General features: G+C 44.4%; 1 protein-coding gene and 1 long non-coding RNA gene across 6 annotated transcripts; one reads left to right on the top strand and one right to left on the bottom strand.

The window, feature by feature from the left end:
* Positions 1-28: 28 nt before the first annotated feature.
* TELO2 (telomere maintenance 2) lies at positions 29-20,545 on the top strand. Of its 5 annotated transcripts, none has more exons than XM_085306985.1 (20): positions 29-350; positions 692-969; positions 1,557-1,625; positions 2,200-2,347; positions 2,737-2,839; positions 4,057-4,125; positions 4,990-5,131; positions 6,633-6,769; positions 7,523-7,611; positions 8,884-8,991; positions 11,150-11,238; positions 11,525-11,616; positions 12,651-12,767; positions 13,380-13,451; positions 13,991-14,161; positions 15,078-15,163; positions 15,996-16,095; positions 16,201-16,265; positions 16,940-17,055; positions 20,129-20,545. In XM_085306985.1, the coding sequence occupies exons 1-20, from the start codon at positions 52-54 to the stop codon at positions 20,230-20,232; spliced, it is 2,454 nt and encodes an 817-aa protein (XP_085163111.1). In that variant the 5' UTR covers positions 29-51; the 3' UTR covers positions 20,233-20,545. The 5 variants fall into 5 exon arrangements, with proteins under 5 accessions (XP_085163111.1, XP_085163110.1, XP_085163112.1 ...); XM_085306984.1 differs by having other exon boundaries at positions 8,881-8,991; XM_085306987.1 differs by lacking the exon at positions 29-350 and adding an exon at positions 352-581 and having other exon boundaries at positions 8,881-8,991.
* Positions 7,942-16,972, bottom strand: LOC146594708 (uncharacterized). Its single transcript, XR_014896115.1, has 2 exons — positions 16,918-16,972; positions 7,942-9,164 (listed from the first exon to the last, which is right to left on the bottom strand). It is a non-coding gene; the product is annotated as an uncharacterized LOC146594708 (long non-coding RNA).
* Positions 20,546-20,704: the final 159 nt, after the last annotated feature.

Here is a 20,704-nt window from a genome sequence, read left to right as displayed (position 1 = left end):
CCGCAGATTCGCCGCGGCGCGGGCCGAAGCCGGCGGCGAATCGGCGGGGTCATGGCGGAGGCGGGCGGCGTGGGGCGCGCGCTGCGGGCGGCCGCCGAGGCCCTGGAGGGCGGCGGCGAGGCGGCGGCGCTGGGCGCGCTGCGCGCCGCGCTGGAGGCGGCCGGGGGCGCCGCTGGCCTGGCGGAGCGCGAGCGGGCGCAGCTGGGCGCCTTTCTGCGGCGCCTGGCGGCGAGCCGCTGCCCGGAGCCGCTGGCGGCGGCGCAGCGGCAGCGCCTGTGGCGCAGCTTCGTGGCGGGGGCGCCGGCCGCGCTCGCCTTTCCGCTGCTGGTGGAGGCCGTGGCGGCGGCGGGGTGAGCGCGGCCGGGGAGGCCCCGGTTGTGGCAGGTCCCCGCTCTTCCAAAACCCCCCTCGTCGCAGGGGCTCCGGGGTCCCGAGCGGCCCCGCAGCGGCGGCTGGCCGCGGCTGTCCTGATCCTAGCAACCGGCCAAATCTGTGGAGAAACGGGTTAAAAGCTCTTTAAATTTTAAATACTCTCTACCGCTGTAGCAATATTGAGCAGCACTGGCTCGATCCCCGTAGCGGTACGACTGCGTGCGCATCTTTTTGCTGCTTGAAGGGGGACTGGGGCTTATTCCTGCTTTTTCTCTGCTTAAAGGGGGACTGGGGCTTATTCTGGCTTCTTCTCTTCCAGCCCTGGCTTTTGCCTGCCGGCAGCCGTGAAGATGCTGGAGCAGCTCGTGCAGGAGGGATGCCTGTCGGCCCTCATGTGGGAGGCCTGCCAGCAGCAAGCGCAGGAGCGCTCGCCTGAGCTGCAGGAGAGCCTCCTCGGCAACATCGTGTGTTTGCCCGATCGCGTGAGCAATAAGCTCCAGGGGAAAAACCCAGCCGTGTTCTTCCCGCAGAACTACTTTCCTCTGCTGGGCAGTGCCGTTATCCAGGTGCTGCAGAAGATCTCTGATTCTCTGAGAGGTGAGATGGCAGGAGGACTCTGCTATGGAGAGAGAGCTCTTCTGAAAGAGCGTTTTGTGCGYGGACCTCCTCTGCTCGTGCTTGAAATGTAGATCGGGGTATCGCAGGACTTCACGTTCATCCTTCAGSCTGGAGTTCGTTGTGCCTGGAAGTGTGAGGTAGCAGGAATGAGGCAGGTGACCTAGGCWGTGTAAAATCCAGCTGGAAGCTGCRATCTTATGAGCTGTTAARTAGCCTCATTTATTGCCAAAGTCTTCTGATTGGATCTGTGCCGAAATAGTTGTTTGGAAAATTTAAACAACGCYGAATGAGACAGCGGCTTTGTTACCACTGTGTTACAGTAGGACTGAACTACTTTGTGTCCTGTTTTCCCTGTATAAAATGTTAGGTAAAATTTATCTGTGTTTCAGTGCCTRTTTTCTGCTCGGAGGCAGGTAATGGAGGGAGGAAGAGACTTTGCTTCAAGAGGAAAAACTAATGTGGGTTTTCAGGCTTCAGGACTTGCAGAAGTGTACACAGCTGCTTATGAAGCTTGTTTGGAGGCTGCTGGTATTGGTCCTGCTAATTTTCTGTCTGTTTTGTCCCAGGTGGTTTGGATTGCTCAATCTCTTTTGTGTCTCATGTGCTGGGGAAGGTATGCATTCACGGGAGACAAAGTGAGTGCTTTACAATATTATTTTGGGGAGAGGGAAAATCTGTTACTCTAAATTAGTAAGGAAACATAAGTGTGATCGTGATCAACAGAAGAAGTGAGAGACTGGCCAGGTAGTACTTTGGGTTTCTTGTCAATCATACTGTAGATACTGGCTGCTCTTTGCTTTATGAAATTACTCAACTATGTATCTGATAGATGCCATGCTTTTGTGTCAGCTTGTGTGAATGTGCTGTGCTCCTCTCAAAAGCTGATGAGAGTGTTAGCCTTCTCTCTGGCCTGCCATTTTGGACACAGCTATTAAACRCTCTTCTAGTGCTTCTCCTCCAGTGGTCTGAAAGGATATTGTAAATACCAGCAAAAATCACTGCCTGTCTGTAATTGCCTTCTCACATGARTAGCTTTCAGTCTGGCTTTGCTTCCTAGGCCACGTGTTGCTTCTTCCCAGAGGAATAATTCAGAATCATTTATTATGGTTCTCTTTCTGTAAGGAGTTTAAAATTTGCAGGCTGACTTTCAGTACATGTGTGCYAGCTCTGTCCATCTAGAGTACTCACCTCTCTTCTCTTCCACTTCAGAAGAAATTCTGAGCGTTTTGGTGCCCCGCCTAACAGACCTCACCAAGTCAGACTGTATCTGGCAAAGGATATGCTGGCGACTGGTCGAATGTGTGCCAGACCGCTGGATGGAAGCAGTGGTCCTTGGTTTTGTTCAGAGAGCGTCGGGGTAAGATCTCTTGTTTTGCTCTCTGATCTGGAGCAAAGGCTGGAATTATTTCACGAATACTTCCAGAGTCAGTTTCTGGAAGATGCTTGCCTGTGCGTATGTTTGTGTAGGCCGTTTCTTACGGTGTTGTTTCCTGAGAGACTCTAGAGTTAAAATAGCTGACGGTTCCCTTTCAGGTAGAGCCTGCACCATTCCTTAAAGATCTGTATTCTGCAGTGAGAAAACAAGTGAAAGTGTTATTCACTGTCAGTGACTGGCTTGTAATTTTTAGAGCTGTTTTAATATTCCTTAGGTTTTGACTTCGTTGCTAGTCACAGCAATGTGATTAGTGGTAGGATGACAGCAATTGCACCAATTCCTAAAGTTTTGCTATTGACCTGTCTTGCTAGGGCGGATGTCTTGTCTAGATTGCTGGGGAACCTTGTTGTGAAAAACAAGAAAGCTCAGTTTGTGATGACGCAGAAGCTGCTGCTCTTGCAGTATGGCTACACGGTAAGGACTCTGCTTTGAACAGTCGTGCAGGAATGCCTGTCTTTCCCAAAGTATTGATGTATTTTTCAGCTGAGCTCCAACTCTCCTGTCATGAGGAAGATTTAACTCTTTATTATGAAATCATCCCGGAGTCTCTCACTCTCCACTTGTACCTGAGCTCAGTTGCTGTTCACTTGCATTCCCTTAACTGAACATAAGAGAGGGGGTAATTGATTGCTTTCAGATCATGGGATTCATGTACACTCTCTCTGGATTGATCAGCAGCACTGCTGTCCTTTTTTTCTGGCTCCAAGTGGGTATTGGCACATAATTTCAGTATTCTGAGGAGCTGGAGGTGTCTAATCGATTTAGGGTCTGAAAGAAGAGACTGAAGAAACTATGAACCACYCTCAGGGAAAAGAATTGAGATGAAGAGATAAGATGAGGCCTGAGTTTGATGTGAAATTCTTTTTTCCTGATAGCGTAAGGGAGACACACAAGATAGAAGTGAAGCAGGTAGTCGGCCCATGTAAGGGAGGCTGAGCCCATAACGATGTAGAAAACAAGTCTTGTGCTCTGGCTTATGCTGGGGAGGAGGTAGAGCAGTAAATACGAGGAGAGTGGAAGGTACAGTGTCAGCAAATGAACAAAAGTTCTTTGGTTTCACACCACTCATATCTGTCACAGTGGGGAGAGTGTTATTAAAGTCWTGCTGAGCACAATAACGCATCAGAGCTTGTCAGTTCTCCAGGAGTTTCACCAGAAATAGCCTTTCTTGGCTTCCACAGACAGCTCTGAAGCTGTGGCCTGTAATAATGTATTTCAGTGCAGTAGCAGAATATACTCATATGCTAACCTTGGTGGTTGTGTATTTATTTATTTATTTATTTATTTTCCTTGCACACGTTAAATTTTGTCATATGGTGTTAGGAACTGTTTCCTGGCTTGCAATGTAGGAGGAATGAGGGATATTCTCTCTGTCTGATCTGCTTCGTGTTGGCCTGAAATTGTGCTGGTCTAGTCACAATAATGTAAATAGTGTATTCCCATCCTGGTTTTCCTTGTAGTTTTCCACAACTGTGTGCACTTCATTTTTTAATTTGCCTAATTCTCTATCTGTGAATGCTGTGATCCAATCCCTTGGAATGAAAAGATTAACATAGGAAATATATGTGTTTGTCCTTGTGGCTGATAACTTTATGCCTAGTTAAAAAAAAGACCTGTGGCTTTCGTTGCAGACTGCAGTGCTACAGAATGTCCTTGGCTACCTGTCACTGGACAGCCTTCGACGTGCCTTATTGATCAAAGTAAGGTTTAGTAATATTTTTGATGAGGTATCTGATGGAAAGAATTATACTGCATGAGAGAGAGTGTGTTTGTTGTAGAAATCTAGTTCTTCTCTRATTTACCTCTGTTGCTGTCCATGACAGTGAGGAAAGCCTTAGCACGCTGAACAGTGCAGGATAAATAGCTTGAAGTGTACAAACTGAAGACTTTCTGCACTGCTCGTGTGTTTTTTTTTTTCCACATTTTATTGGCAAAATATCTTCTGAGTAGCAGAACCAGTGAAGCCTGGATTCCTACAGATGTCCTGTGCCCTCCTTCTCAGCTTCCTCCCTCATTCCCTGTCTGTGTTGTTGCACAGGTGACAGCAAGTGATAAAGTTGGTTCAGAGCTACGTGTGCGCTGAATGGCTGATGTTTTGGAACATCTCTTATCTACCTTTTCCTCAGCAGGGATGCAGATCTTTTCCCTCTTCAAGTCAGCCGCGTAGTGGAACTTCTAGGAACTTTGTATCGCTGGGAATCTCTACACTTCTGTCTTTTTTTCGTTTCTTTTTTTTTTTTTTTTTAATTGGTTGCAGGTTCAGAAATTATCAGCCAGTACTGGCAGCTATGTAGACTTTGAAGAGTGGACTTAAAAAAACATACTGAACTTAGACCAAGCTGGTGTGGAGTTCTCAGTTGACCAAACATAGTATCATTTTGAGTCATGAAATACAAAGTTAGCTTGGTTTGTAGGGAGAGTGTGATTGCACCAAGAAGCATGATGACCGAAGGACTATCAGAATGTATATTGTGCTGAATGGAAGTTAGAGCATTCCTTCAGAAAGGAAATTGCTTTTGTGTAGTAAAGCTGAATTTTGAGGCARCTCACGTTTTGTGACTTAGGTGCTGCAAGAACTCTTGGAGACCTGGGGCAGCAGCAGTGCTGTGAAACACTCTCCACCTGAGCAGCAACAATATATTAGCAAGGCCATTCTCATCTGCCTCTCCCACCTGAAGGAACCTGAGATAGAGAGCTGCAGACAAGGTGAGGTGGTGGAGGGAGCAGTGGGATATATGTGCTTAAAAGAAAGTCTGACTGTAAGTAAAAAAAAAAATCATGTTTTTGAACTTCAGATAAACAAAATTGCCCTGAATTTATCTTGGCAAACAGAGTGACCTACTGGAAATCTTTTTCTTTAGTCCTGATAAGAGACAATTCCAAGTGCATATATTTAAATTACAAAATTGGAGAACCAAATCTTTGAACTAAGGCTCTCTCAGCTAAACAGCGGTTTAGGGACCAATAACTTTTGTCACAAGAAGAATAAGAATGACTCTGAGACACTGGTTAGAGGAATGGTGTGATTTGCGATTTATAGCTTGCTAATGGAGCCTGAGTAAAGATCTGAAGGGTTTACTCATTTATTTAAAGTACACCGAGAATAAAAAGCTATTTGGTTAGACCCTGACTGTCCAYGTGCATCCCTCTATGTCATTCTGCTCCCTCCAAGTGTGATTACTCACTAGGTGAGTAAAGTTAGTACTAGTTAGCAAAGCTACACAACCTATTACTGGYGGCAGCAGTGTCGAGACTACCAGTCCTATTAACCAGTAATTCCTTACTGCTGCTTTATGCTCCTCTTTCCATGCATCTGTGTCATACTTGGCCAGTGAGTTTTTAGTGGCAAGGACCTCTTCTTTGTCCCGTGTTTATACAGTTTGTAACACTTTGGGGTCCTGCTTTGAGATTTCAGTTTCTTACTGAAATAAAAAAAAAATCTGTGTTTTTCTAGAGTTATTTCTGTTACTTCTTTGTGCAGCTTTTTGTTTGTTTTTGGAAGGTTGACTTACAAGAACACAAATCTGTTTCATTCCAGAATTAATTCTGTAGGAGAATAAATAACCTGTTGTTTCCTTACAGTGCTGTAGTTTTATAATCCATTTTCTATCTGGCAACTGCTGAAAGAGGGAAGAAAAAAAAAGAAAAAAAAAAAAAAACTTTCCTGAGTGAGTTGATAGGCTTACTGCTGATAGACTGACCTCTGTTTGGTAAAGGTGGCTGCCAGCACTTTCTGTGGGCTAAGACTTATCGGTATTAGCTACCTGTACATATGTAGATAGTGAGCGAAATTTCCCCTACACAACTGTTGTACTGGTCAAAATTTGCAATTTTTGCATGTTTTGATGTTTCACTTTGCAACATGAGGTTTCAAAACACTGTATCAAAAAGTGAACTAAACATTGATTTGACTTACCGCTCTTCTTGTTTTATATTTCAGTGAAAAACTAAATATTCCAAATTCAGACTATATCTGTAATATTTTGTTGATTTTGTAGCCCTGTGGAAAAGCWTGTTTTTATTAAATCGGTGCCGAAGGGAAATATTGCTGTTGCAGAAAAAGCAGCAGTCGTGGCTGTGTTTTTAGGCCCCTCCTATCTCCCTACCTATTTTTGAGCCGTGGAGAGCTAAAGATGCGCTCTTGGGGAACTGACATAAAGATGGATGTTTGTCCACCTCCTTATTTGACACACTTTTTGTCTTCTAGAGCTTCTCACAAGCATGATGGCAGGTGTAAAATGCCACCTGGATAGCAGTCTGCCGCAGATACGGCATCTGGGAATGATTGTGGCCGAGAGCATTAGTTTGAAGATAAACACTGATGGGCCTGTCCTGAAATTTCAGGTGAGGKCCTAATGAAATTTCTCTCCAGTGTGCAAGGCTTAAGAGGAAATACAAGCTTTAAAACAAATGATTTAGGGYGTTATAGTGAATGCTGATACTTTCTACCTGAGAATAAAGAGTGGCGACAACACTTCCAAAAAGAGAAGTAATCTGTTTCCAAAACAAAATTGTATTAAAAATACATAGGTGCATGAGAGTGACTTTAGAGAGTAATCTGATGGCAAAGGTTAGGGTAAACTGTTGGTAGTAAAGGACTGCTAGAGGATAATGAGGACTGCACAAGAGAATTGCAGTCTGATCCATTAAGTTGAGAGGGAACTTCAAAACTAAACCAGCAGTGAATGTTCCCTGACTTGGTAGGAACCACCTGCTTTGAGTTGGTATTTCCAAGGCTTTCTCTCATTAAGTTTGTAAGAATTACGTGATTAAAATCCCTTTCTTTCCTTAAAAATCTGCATCATTCATCATGTTGTGTTGCCGCTTATTAAATGTTTTAAAGATTGTAAATAACATTGTGACCAGGTCTGAACCAGTACTACTGTTGAGTACTGAAACCTACTACAAAGATTACATAAGGCACAGATCGCTGTATAGCATAAATAAAATAGTTGTGGCAGCCTCGTGATTGAAACAAATGGGATTTGTAGGTGTTCAGCTGCTCATGATTCAGTCTTCATTTTTACATAGCAGAAGGATGGACGCTGTGCACGTTTGCAGTCTTACAGTGCAATAACAATTATTCTGAATGTCTAGTATGAAGAAGACAATGAAACGCGAGAGCTGAAGTCCCTTCTGGTGCAGGCTCCACCATGCTGTGTTGTCCCCAGCCTTCCAGACGATGAGTAAGATATTGCTACTGTTCATTTCCCATGCCCCTTTAAGTAGCAGATTTTAAATGTACTGAACAAAGTKGGCAAGTTTTGTGTTTTTTCTAGGTTATCAGTAGGGACTCCGTCTGCAAAAGATCTGTCATTTCATTTTTATCTTCTTCGTGCTTCTTGTGATTTTTTTCATGTCTATAATATCTTCCCTCAATTGTCTCTTCCAGACTGAAGAATTCTCATCTATTTAGTTATTTCTTATATGGAAACTGTTCTGTATCTCTGATCATTCTTTTTTTTCCCCTTCTCCATACCATTTTTCAGTTATACATGCCAGAACAGTATGCACTATTAAAAATTTGTGTCATATTTATTCTTATAAAGCATTATAACATACTTTATTCTTACAAGGCAGTACAATCATGTTAAATTCATAATTYATTTAATTCAAGTGGTAGCCTGTATTAAAACTGCTCGTATGACAGCTGCACATACTGAAACCGTACTGCAGTTTCTAGGGGTCATGCGTGCCCCTGAGTAACATCAGCCAGACCATTCTGTTCACATCTGGAGAATCTTTTGGAATTTGGACCATATGCCCCCAACCTATTCCTCCATAACAAAAATCTAGCATGTCTAAAGATTGGTTCTGTGGCACTCTTAGCTTCCATGGCATCTTCTGAGGCTCTTGAAGCACATGATCAGCAAATGAAGGAAGGACTTAATGTTGTTAGGAAATGAAGCTGTCTAGAACTCCAGTGAAATACAGATTTATTACTTGCATTTTAGGAGCCTCATCAGCACAGATAGCTGTTCAGGACCACAGTTCAGAAGCAAAGAGGTGAAAGGACATGCCCAAGGCTTCAGAAATAGTTATACAGATGGATTTTTTTTCTCTGTTATCATATTCATCCCATTAGGAAAAGTTAAAGATGCTTCTTCTCTATTTGTTCRGTTTTGCTCCTAGCTTTGAATACCATGCAGGCCAGTGTGATCCACTTACCACAAATGAGTCTTTCCTTAGTTGTCCTAGACAGAAGTTAGTACAGCTGGAATGCAGCAAATTAGCTAACTTAATTTTTGTCATCACTTGTTCTTTCACTGTGAGATTCCAGGTCTCTTCTCCCATTCCCCCTCCTAGTACTTTGTTCCTAATGCAGGTCAAGCTAGGTGGGAGACCACAGCAGAAATAAGTATCTACTGTTCCTTTTAAGCAGCAAGGTTGCATGATGTCAGTAGTGTCTTGCGAATAAGGACTGTTACTTTATTGATGCTGCTTGTTGCTCACAGCAGGAATGAAAGAGCAGATGCTGCACGGCCAGTGGTATTGGAGAGCAATGAGAAACCATCTACAGCAGCCTGTGCGACACCAGGTGGAGAGTCGGATGCTGAGCTTGACAGGTATGCATTAGAACAAGCCACAGGGCAAGAAACTGGTAGGTAGTAGAATATATTCGGCAGGTTCTTATGAGCAGACTCGGAGAGGAAGGAGCTATCGGTACCTGCTGATGTTAGCAAGTCTTGTGTTTTCTGGCTGGAACGAGGGATCAGACCTTGTTCAGGTGAGTGGTATTCTGCGGAGTAGGGAGCTTTGTAAGTGTGTTAGTCAATAATTCAAGTAAAGCCAGCATCGTGTACAACCATTCAATTTAATCCATTGGACTGACTGAGCTACATGTGTCCTGGTAGAATGTAGTGAAAATATGGGTGTATTTATCCATTTTATTAGAGGACCCATCTTATCTGTTTACTGAACTGCTCTTACACTTGGCTTCAGAGTAATTCACAGGGTTTCCTGAGGTGGCTGTTTGAAGAATGTGTTTAGTTTGCCCTTCTTCCTTGGGGCAAGTACTTCAATTTTGGTGTGAAATCAGATCTCTCCTATCACCATTTCTTTCACCATTTCTTCTTGCTCACAGAACTGCACAAAACTGCTTAGTGCAGATAAGGCTTTTCTTGCAGCTCATCCCTCACGTTTCTTAGCACTTTTTAAAAGTGGCTTGTTCACTGAAATGTGAGCAAATGCTGAATTGAAGACCAACATAAAATAATGGCCTCCATCTGCAATTTGGATATATTAAATAATGTGAGAGAAGCTCTGTGAGTAGYGCTTTTCAGAGTCTGATAGAGAACAGGATCTGCAAAGTGAAAAGCCTCAACTTTCTAAGCTATGTGTGGGTTAGGACAAAAGCATCTTTTGGCCAGGGCTGTGGTTTAGAAAGGCATTAAGAATTGCCCAGCGGGATCGAGCAATTGTGAGGGATCTAGACACCAAAGCCTCTTAATGCCAAAGTGTGCTGTGAAAATGGGCCTACACTAGCATGATTTTATCATGGGTGAATGGCCCTTCTCCTCTCCCCACCCTTCTTTTTTTTTTTTAAACCTGTGTGTTAACAGTTGGTCTCCCCTTACTGTTCAGCTCACTTTGGAGAATTCTCACACCGGAGTCGCTTGAATTCCCCTTGGCTCTGAGCTGTTGGCTGTACRTGTTCACTGCGTGCTCCTTGGTGAAAGCAGAATGCCTCAGCGGCAGGCTGTAGGCAGGAGCATAGACCAGCAGGGTTGTAGGGCGAATGCGGTCATCGCTCTTAAACGAAATGATACRTTGAAAAAATCCTCCCCCCAAATCTTATTAGATAGCAATGTTTTGTGTCTAGCATTACTGCATCATTCGTTAACCCTGAGGTAGGTGGCAAAAGGTAGACAACAGAAATAACAATTGATACAAGTGGCCTTGGGAAAAGGATCATTTGTTAATTTTTGATGTGAGTAATTCGCCCAATTTCTATTCTGAAGCCGCCAGGCTCTCTGTGCAAACTATAAAGAAAGGTCCAGACCCATAAAAGCATTTAGGCTCCTGTCTTGGGCTCACTGTTTCCCCTTTAAAATAATGAGCTAAGAGCTGAAATGTTCTGTTGACTTTGGAGACTCTTGGCTCCAGAGGCTGTATCTTGCTTCATTTTAAGCRATGCAGGTGTTTTTATTGGAATCTGTCACCATAGTCTTCTCTGTGGTCAGTATAAAGTAGTCCTAGGGCACAATTCAAGTGATCTGTTTTAGTCCCTTTTGGGGAGAAGATGAAACACCTTGAACTGTTCTTTTTGTCCCATTGATTTTAAAGGGAAGTATAGACTAACTGAAGTAGAGATGTTTACTTCTGTATAGGTGAATTCCACACCAAATGTCCCTAAACTTAAAAAAAAAAAAAAAAAAAAAAAAAAAAAAAAAAAAGAACCCAACATTCTTTTCCCCCACCCCATACCACCTTTTGCTTTTAGTAGCAAAAGCTAGTATCTTCTTTTCAAGGCACTTGCTATGTTTTTATATTTCATGGAGGAGCTTTTTAGTCAATCCCACATACATTTGTGCTTTATAGCCAGTATTTCCTTTGCTGTCTGACCCCTCGTAGGTTAGGTTTCAGCAGTGCTACCGCATGATGCAAGAGTGACAGTGTTAGAAGAGTGTATGTGCTGTGTCTTTCCCTTTTGTATGGATATCTGTGGAAGGGAGAGTGTCCAGACCCCACAGACTAACTCTTGCCTCTATATTTCTTTAACAGTGATGATGACCTCATCCCTTACGACATGTCAGAGGATAAAGAATTAAAGACGACTAAGGCTCCTGTATATATTCGAGACTGCATTGAAGGTATGAGATTTTGGGTTGAGTCTTCATCTATTTCTTACTCTGTGTTTGTGAAAGGGGCCCATCCATGTAGCTGGATTTTTTTTTTTAAGCTGATTGGACAAAACTGTAGAATTTCAGTAACGTGGGCTCAAGGGCCGCACTATGAATTTCTGAGTTTAGTTCCTAATGCCTGTCATGTATCGGGTTAGCAATACCTTCCTATTGTTAGAGAAGAACTATTGCCATGGAAGGTTGGGATATATACCTGAGCTTGACCATTCTGTTAATAGCTTTTGTTTGTCCTTAGTCCTAACAGGATCTGATGATGTGGACAAATGGGACACTACAATCAAGGCTCTTGAGAGCTTGGTTCGAAAGAATCCAGCAGCAACAAGAGAGGTAAAGTACCACGGGCTGATGTTTCCAGTGGGCTTTAATACAGGGTTTCTCCTTTGTCCTTGTGAAGAGACTAAACTTGCCAACAAAGCAACAGGCCAGGCTAAGGAACACTTGAATTCAGACCTTTCAACTTGGAAAGAGAAATAGAAGGGAATATTGTCTTTGGAGATGAGGCTGCATAGCGCAGAGGAGCAACGGAGCTGGCAAAGGTGACCAAAGATGGCAGCATGTACATAAAGGTGCCAGGATGGCGTTTGGCGGCTCTTGCACTGAAAATGTGTGTCCAAGTAGATCCTGCCAGCAGCTTGAGATGACAGAGGGTACTGGAAGCTGCATGCTCTGTGCTGGGCAGTAAGAACATTAGAAATGCAACCTACAGAACAGATTAATCCCACAAACGTAGCAGCAAAAAGGGTGGGGGGGGAATATCAAATGGACTTTCTCTGTTTGTTTGTACGTGTCTAATGTTTCCCTGAGGGAGTAGTTAGTTGTACTGGTTTAGACGGAGAACTCAGGTGAGAGGAATTTGGGAAGGGAATGTTGATGTGATGACTGCTCGCCATCAGTTGTTAGCGGATATCTGAAATGAGGATTTGTAGTGCCAAAGAAGCAAGCCTCTGTCCACTGAGCGAGGGAAGGCGTGCAGCATGGTTACYGATGTGCAGCTGGCTGCTGCTGTTGTCAGACGCTGTGCTGAGCTGGATGGGGTACTGTACCTTCAGCCCATGAGCTATAGTGACAGATCCTCCTTGTCTCACGATGCTAAGATTCGTCCAGAAAGCTCTATCACAAAGTGAATGTGAAGAGAAATCAGCTGAGAGGTTTGTACAGTGCTTTGAGATACTTGTGTTGATGGCGTTTAGCTTAACGTGTTTTCTCGTTCTCCTAAGTAATAGACATACTTTTGCCTATATTTTGCTCCTTTGTTGTCTTTCACGAAAAAAATAAGATTAGACAGTGGATGTTCTTCTGTAAATCCTGTGAGAAGGTAAACACGTGCAGTGATTTGATTCATCTGTTCATATTTTGAACAGGTTAGTGTGGAGCTGGCAAAAATACTACTGCATCTGGAAGAGAAGACCTGCATTGAAGGCTTTGCAGAGCTCCGTCAGAGAGCCCAAGTAGCTGTTTTAACCACTGATCCAGTACCTGTGAGTTCCCCTTACTGCTTCCTTTTTTCCAGTCGAGGCAAGGGCAAGGATTTAAGCAGGTGAAGTCTCTTGCTAGCTGGGTGGAAGCACCTATTGGAATATGTTAGAATAGCATTTATGCAAAGATGGGCTAYGTACTGAAGAATGAAACAAGGAGAAAAGGAAAACTGTGTCAGAGCTGCAAAGGACTGGAATAACTGTGGAGACTGCTGCTGTGGTATACCTGACAAGGCAAATCAGGTGAGCACTGAAGGGAGACTGTTGCACATACAGGGAAACCGAGGCACAAAAGGTTTCCCTTGGCTGCTGTTTGTAATTGCCAGCAGTGGCAGTTGTTTGGATACCGCTGTACAGGAGGTGCAAAAGAATGGCGAAGTCCTGTTTGTCATTCACATCCYGTGGGAGAATCGAGAAGTAAAAACCTCTGAATTTCCCATGCTCACACAGCTCTTCTCCTCCCATCTCTTGGAGGCTCGTTGTTCACTAACGGGGAGCAGGATTCTTCCTGCAACAGGCTGCTTTAGGAATTAGTGGGAAAGCTGTTCCCAGGCTGGGGTTGTGTTCACTGCTCTTCAATACCGTTTTGTTTTTGTTTTGTTTTCTCCTGTACAGGTAGCACAGTATCTGACCTCTCAGTTCTACTCCCTGAACTACAGTCTTCGTCAGCGCATGGACATTCTCGATGTAAGTGCTGTGCTATTCTCTTCCCTTCACGGTTCCCATGTACCCCTGTGGTGTAACTGGGAGGAGGCAGAGGCACGGGCAGCTCTCACCTTAGCATTTGTGCCTGGCATTCTCCTCTCGTTCTAAACCCTGCTACATTCRAAACATGCAGCAATCTTTGCCCACAGAATGCAGGACATAACGGTGGTCATTTGCCTAGAAAAAGCCTCTTTTTCCTAACATGTCGTCAGTCTGTTACGGCTTCACCTTCTGAAAGACAGCAGTGTGCCTCTGACTCCCTGCACACCGTTTTACTTTCTGTCCATGAACAAGGAGCCACTGTTCTGTTCCAGGGCCAAGTGCCTGAGTATTTGGCCTGATACCTCAGAGCCAGTTGATTATCTGGGGATCAGTTACTCATCTTGTTGTTCTTTGTTCTTAACCCGTTGTCCCTCTCTGCCTTGTTATCAGTTTGGGTGCAGACAATTCATTTATTGTTGCTGTTCCCTACAGCAGGGATTATCCTTTTCTAATAAAACCTCCCTCTTTTTTTACTCTAGGTATTGGTTTTGGCCGCTCAGGAAATGTCTTATCCCAAAGCCCGAGGGAAAAACAAGCATTCTGGTGCTCAGAAACCTTGTATCCAGCTCCTTCCTGGAACTGACAGCTCTAAGGACTGGAGAAGGATTGTTGATGAGAGGATCAAAAGCAAGACCCGGAGGTTTGCTAAGGTGAAATCAGCACAGAAACATAGTAATGTAAAATCCAGCTCAAGTAGAGGCAGGAGGAGTGACTTTAGGAGTTGCTGTAGTTCTAACTAAAAAGAGCAAACTACCTGTGAAGTTTGGCCCAATCCAAAGTGTTTGATCACTAACAGGAAGCAGGATTTTTGTGGAAGTGGGGTGCTTTTAGAATTAGTGGGAAGGCTGTTCCCAGGCTGGGTTTGTGTTTGCTGCTCCTTGATTTTTATTTTATTTATTTTTTTTTGACTGTATAACTTAAAACATTAATTCCACTTCAATCTTCTGCTAAATCTTTTCTGGTGGGAAGTATCACTTCCCATAGTCATCTCCCACCAGGGACGGGATAATAAACCTTGAATTCCTTGCCTCGCATTGAGAGATAATTGTTGCTGTTCTGTGCTTGCTCTGAGCACGTCTGGCCGCTGCAGGGAGCTGTGAGTGCATCTCACGGACTGCAGAGCTGCTTCTTTCAGATTAGTCTCTGGACTGGACTGTAGCTTCAAGCTTCCTTTCTTTTGGGAAGATAAATTGATATCTGTTTCCTAGGCCCCAGAACTCCCTTAAGGCTCATGCTGGAAGACCTCCTTTCCAGAGCTCCTTTATCCCTTGTTCTTGTCCCTGTATTCTTGTTTCTTGTATCTAACCCAGCAGTACTGAGTTAAATTGTACTGAAATATTTAGAGGCGAGTGTGAGGGGAATCTGATGTTGCAAGTGAGGAGACCCAGTCTAGCCCTAAGCGTGCAAGCAAGCAGTTGCTACAGGATGGTGAGATGATGCGAGAAGTATATTCCAGTGATTTTAAAAATATATGTATATAGTCTTGACAATGTCTGGTGAAATGGGTTAATACAGAACTGCAGAATGCTGCATCTTGTTTCTAGCCTTCAGTTTTCTCTTGAACAGCCTCAAGTGGAACAGGATTCTGGCCCAAACGCATTCAATTCTATTGCTGGGCACTTTTTCTTCCCATTGATCCAGAACTTTGACAGGTGAGCATGAACAATTTGGGATGTGGGCATGACAGCTGTCGGGGAAGAACTACTTTGCTGCTCTGAGGCTAGCAGAACAAAGCTAGAAGCTGTGCAGCAGTCCTGCGATACAACAGTGYGCTGATGCCTGGCACATGCAGAGAGGGCTTAGGGAGGAAGGTGTCGTGTTGTCTCTCAGACCTAACCTGTGACGGTTTTGGGGGAGGGACTACGTAAGACCCTGCAGTAAGTGCATTATGAAGAATAACGTGTTGGCAGGTGCACAGGAGATGACTTTGGTACTGAATAGTACCTTGGCTGAGCACCCACCTTGGGCGGCTCATCCTAACCCACAAAACTGAGGCTTTGGTCTTTTAACAGAAGTTAACTCTAGCTGAAATCTGGGCCTGTCATCCAAATAGGTTTTTGATATAGCTGGAAGACATCTTCACCTCTGCAGGACACAGTCTGTTGTCTTATGCCTTTGCTTACCTGTGGAAGAACCAGTAATAATCAATTCTGTAAGAATCTTGTAAGATTCTTGTCATACCAAGCATAATGGTTTGTTTCTAGTATGGCCATGAAGCTTTTGCATGTAGTTCTAAGTAAAGCTAACAGCAGGTCTCACTTTTTCTACATACAATAAGAGTAGAGGATACTTAACTCTTAGAGATAGGAGGAAGCAGCTGTGGCCAGTACTAAACTGGGAATGCTTCTATTACAATGATTGTTTTAGGAACAGAAGCTTGTGAGAGAGGGTTTTTTTCTGCATAACCACCCACCACTCTGACCATTCCAGAGTGCACTGATCAGCCTTGCYGTCGCTACAGGACTGTGTATCTTGCACTTGCAGGCCTTTGTCAACGTTTGACCTACTGGGAGAAGATCACTTTGTGCTTGGAAGATTGGTGCACACATTAGCAATCCTGATGTACTTGGCTGTCAATGCGATGGTAAGAAAGGCTACGTGAGCATACAGGTAGCAGGAATCGCTTCTAGCTTTGGGAATTCAGCGGTACCTGAATTGTGAGCATTTCTCTCACAATCCTCTTTGACAGGCAGTCACCACAATGGGAAAGGCACTGCTGGAGTTTGTTTGGGCTCTGCGTTTCCACACTGACTCGTAAGTTGTACCTGTACGCTTTCATTTTTAAGGATTAGCTTTGAGCCAAGTATCCAGCCATGGCTTGTCTTTGTCCAAGACAAGCACCTGACTGAGCGTGCTGATGACTTGATGCATTCTTTTCTTTACTCTCCTCCTGCCTTCTGTTTTTAAGACATTGAGTATTTCAAGAGCAAGAATTTATAATGAAGTAAGTTGTCACTTCGATGTTAGACGAACAAACAAATTTAGCTAGTGCCTTCTGTTGTGGAGAGACAGTCACTACCTGTAGAAAGCATTACAAATTTCTTGATCAACTCTCCTGCTGATAATTCAGCAACTTTTATTCAGGGACCTAAGAAAACCTGATAGGTTGAATTCCCACATTCAATCTTGGAAATAAATCAAGACATGTAGCCAAAATGCTGTAAATATCTAATTTCTGTTCAACTCCAGATTTTTTTTTAGGTCTCTGAATTATGGTAGACTCCCTAAACCACAGCTTGGCTGGGGCTGTGTATAAGGGCACTGTGCTAGCTAGTGCATGATTAAACTCTTRATCAGCAGGAGTATGACAGTAGTGATTAGAATCACAAACAGTGGCACCTGGAGGACCTTTGGGGTGAAGAATATTAAGTAAATCAAGGTGGAGCAAGAAGCTGCAGGCTCTTACCAATTCAGTCCTCCTCCAACAGGTATGTGCGCCAGGGTCTCTTGTCCTGTATCTCCTCCATACTCCTTAGTGTCCCTGCTCAACATCTTCTGGAAGACATGACTGAAGAGCTTTTGGAGACTCAATCTTGGCTGGCAGGTAAGAAGGGGAGACGTACACCAATGTTGCTCTGGTTAGTGCTTCAGTCTGTAAGCAGAATCCTTTTAAAAATTGTGACAATAGCAGTAATGTCCTTGTGCTGCCCACCAGAGCCTTGCACAATAATTGTGTTTATCAATCACTTGCTCGTAAGTCTATAGCAGAGTGAAGTCTGGTATTTTGATCTAGAGATGTATTGCAGAAGTATCTAAAGAATAAGGTGAGAGGTGCCTATGGCATTTTAGTATGACCGTCTCACCTTAGCGAGGAAGCAGTAGCCAAACAAAAATCCCCAAATGAAGGACATGCCCTCTTTCTCTGTATAAGCCTCCAACTACTCATCTTCTGGAGCTGCAGAAGGCAATGTGACACTGCGGATTACATCCAGGTGTCGAGTTTGACCGGCAGTAACACATAAGGTTTTTGTATGCCCTTTATGCCTAGAGGATGAGTTTAATTAGTGCTAAAAAAGAAGACGACAAATATATCTCTGTTTTCTGACTTCCTATAGCTGATGGAAGGAGCAACCTGTGAAAGAGAGCAAATGCCGTAGCTTGTACTGAGGGAAGATGCGTTATGTGCAAAGTGCAGTTTTTGTGCGTTCTGGTAGCCTGGAACTGCACAAGTCAGTGGTTGAGTATCACAGTGTGCTGGAAACACAAGAGGAAATAATGCTGCGTGCTTTGTGCCTCTGAAGCCTCTGCTGTAGTCGGAGTGGAGCTTGTGTGACTCCCAGGGTTGGTTTCCTTCACCAGGCTTGCTCTTGGTGAGTTAGCTTCCCACAGGGAGCAGGCAGGAAGTGACACTGACACGGCCGGCCTCTGATCCCTGCAGGTTTTGGAGCTCTGTGCACTCCAAAAGGAAGAGAGCTGCCCTTTGGGGCCAAAAACTTTACTTTTCCCATGACATGGTGTGCTCTGAGGAATAAGCTTCTCTCTGCTGTTAGTAAGTAAAGCCTTTCCAGGAATGTTTTGAATATCTTTTCAGCATGAAGGTCTGTGTAATCTGTTTTTAATGAGTTATTTTTGGCAGGAGGACAACTGAGGTAGTAGCATCTTTTTATGCCTGTAGATAGTGAAACAGCCACCTCTCTTCACGTAGTGCTGTTGTGTAGAAATTGTGCATTAGATCCTGGTGAAAATAACAACAGGATAAGATCACAGTTGTCTGTGTATAGCACAGAAGGGTGAATTGTTGTAAGAGCTATTCAGAAACCTTAAGGAATACAACTCCACTCCACTTCTAGTCAAATACTATTTAAAACTTACATATTCTTCTGGAGCTRCACCTTGAAATACAACAGCCTCATGGGCTCTGTGCTGCGCTCCCCCTTGCTGCTCCAACATGTGAGGTCAGTCACTAGTGACCGGTTTTTGTGATGGAATCACGGTTTCAAGCTAGCAGGCTTGCTGTTGCTTTGTGGCTCTTCCAGCCAAGGTTTGTAAGAAGAGGTGACATCTATCAGATCTGCTGCTGTAGCTAGGAAAAATGCCAAGCTATCAAACATGCAAGCGTTGCACAACGTGTAACTGCCAAGAGAACTGACCATGTCTCCTGCTACTGCTAATGCACAAACAGGGACAAGGAGCTAGCAAATGTTTTCCATGAGGCATCTGTTTTAGTTTTTTACTTCATCGCAGGCTGCTGTAGTTCCTAGCATGCCCGTGAATGACTGTTCCTGCTCCTCAAACTTTGCATTGGAACCAGAACTGTTCAACACACTGTAAAAACTTTCTATCACAGTTGCTCTCTTGGCACTATCTAGTTAGCAGGTGCTTTGGGACATTTCAGTGGAAGAGAGAGAGAGGATAAGATCCACCTTGTACTTGTCTATCACTACCCATGATACTATGTTGGACCTGCTRTTCAGTAGCTTAATCTTTCTTAGGCTGTAGTGGAGCAGAATACCTAAGCATTTCTAGGAACTAGTTCCTTTAATTCCTCAGCAGCTGCCTTTGAGGGAATTTCCCGCTCCTTGCACATACTGCAGAGCTGTGTCATGGGTAAGTTTGTTTCGCGCAAGGATCTGAATGGACTGCAGTGCCCTGTGCCTCCCTTTCAGTGGAGTCAATTCAAGGTCCATGCTGATGCAATTAGAAGCGGTGCCCRTCTCGGGCTGTAAGCTTGTGAGCCTGTACTAACCTGTCTTGCAGCCTTCTGTAGAGGGAGTATGGAAACACCATAGCAAAGCTCTCCCTGAGTTTATAAATAGCCCTACTCCATCTGAGTKAGTCATGTGTTTGGGCTGACAGTGCTGGGCTCTGAGCACACTGCTTGTGCGTACAGGATATCCTTACACAGGCTCTCTGCTCTTCCAGGCTCCCCATGCTCCGACATCCTGAGTGCATCCTGGTTTTTACTTTGCAGGCCCATTAAGGGCCCCTGAAATAACAGCTGCTGGAGCAGCCTCATGCCTAGCGTAAGGCAAAAGCCTTCCCTTACATGCCACATAAAGCRGGAAAGAATTACTAGTTTATCAGAAGACTAAGTCTGTAAGAATTGATAAYGTGTTGAAACTCAGGGGCTGCCTCTTTCTTTCCTCTGTTTAAAGGCACCGTGCCCACTGGTGTCAGAAGGGAACAACACTGAGCGCTTCTTTATAGTGTGGGAATCAGCAGAGTGGAGACAGACTTCTGAGCAAGTGGATTTCTGATTGCAAACTGCATTCGTGCTAGTAGATGAGCTATAGAGAGGTTACACGCATCTCAAGTACGCAAGCCTGAACTCTGGCATGGAAGTTGTTCAGTTGAATGCAGGGTTAGACAGTCCCTGCAYGCGTTGCAGCTCATAGACTACTTCCTTCTGCTACAAGAATAAAATAAGCATTACCATGTGTGACATGTCATGGCTTACCTAAATTCATGCAGCTCAGGCCATCTTCCAGTTCAAGTTCGTGCATCTTTTCCTTCTGGTCCAAAACATTCCTGCTGGTGCTGAAGGCTGGCCGAGGCTCAGTTCTTTTTGCTGTTGCCTTTAGTACTGTTTTGTGATGGTCAGTCAAACAGTTATAGAAGTGTTAGATGAAGAGCAGTTTTTGCCATTTTCCAAATAACACTGTCTTCCTCTTTTACAGATGTGGTAGAGAAAGACCCAGATGGGGACTGCAGGAGGCTGGCCTTGCAGAACTTGCTACTAATGGAGAACCTGAAAAAGAAACTTGAAACTGTCCCTTCCTAGTCAAAGGGTAAAAGAAATGACCTCTACCTCATACTYTTGCCAGCTGGCTGCTTGTAGGCACTGCTGGGGCCTCTTCAACAGTCACCTGGCTGGACAAGAGGAAGAAGGGGGGGAAGGGTGCAGAGCTGGAAGCCAGAGAACCTGACTTGACATCTGGACTTTGTAGTGGAGGCCAATTTAGTGAGCTATCGCTATCCGGTACGGAGTGTACAGATGCAGGAAGGTAGGCTAGCACTGCCATCCTCTCCACACCTCCCCAGCCCCCACCCCCAGCTATTTATAACCTTGGCTGGTTTGAGYGTTCTGCTAAAAATACAGGGAGGATCTCATAGTAGACTTCTCGTCAGAAAAACAGGAGGGCTGGAACCAGCCGCTTACCTCTTGGCAGGGGGCTAAGTCTATGGTATTGCCCGTAAGAAAGGCTCCTGTGTCTTCTAGCAATGCAGCATTTGGCAGAATAATTGCCGGCCTG

Source organism: Rhea americana, unplaced genomic scaffold, assembly GCF_003343005.1.
Source record: "Rhea americana isolate MKP2758 unplaced genomic scaffold, rheAme1 scaffold_250, whole genome shotgun sequence".
In the NCBI taxonomy this organism is placed as follows: Eukaryota; Metazoa; Chordata; class Aves; order Rheiformes; family Rheidae; genus Rhea; species Rhea americana.
The sequence above is the reverse complement of the archived record's forward strand: the minus strand, read 5'-3'. Positions and strand labels throughout refer to the sequence as shown.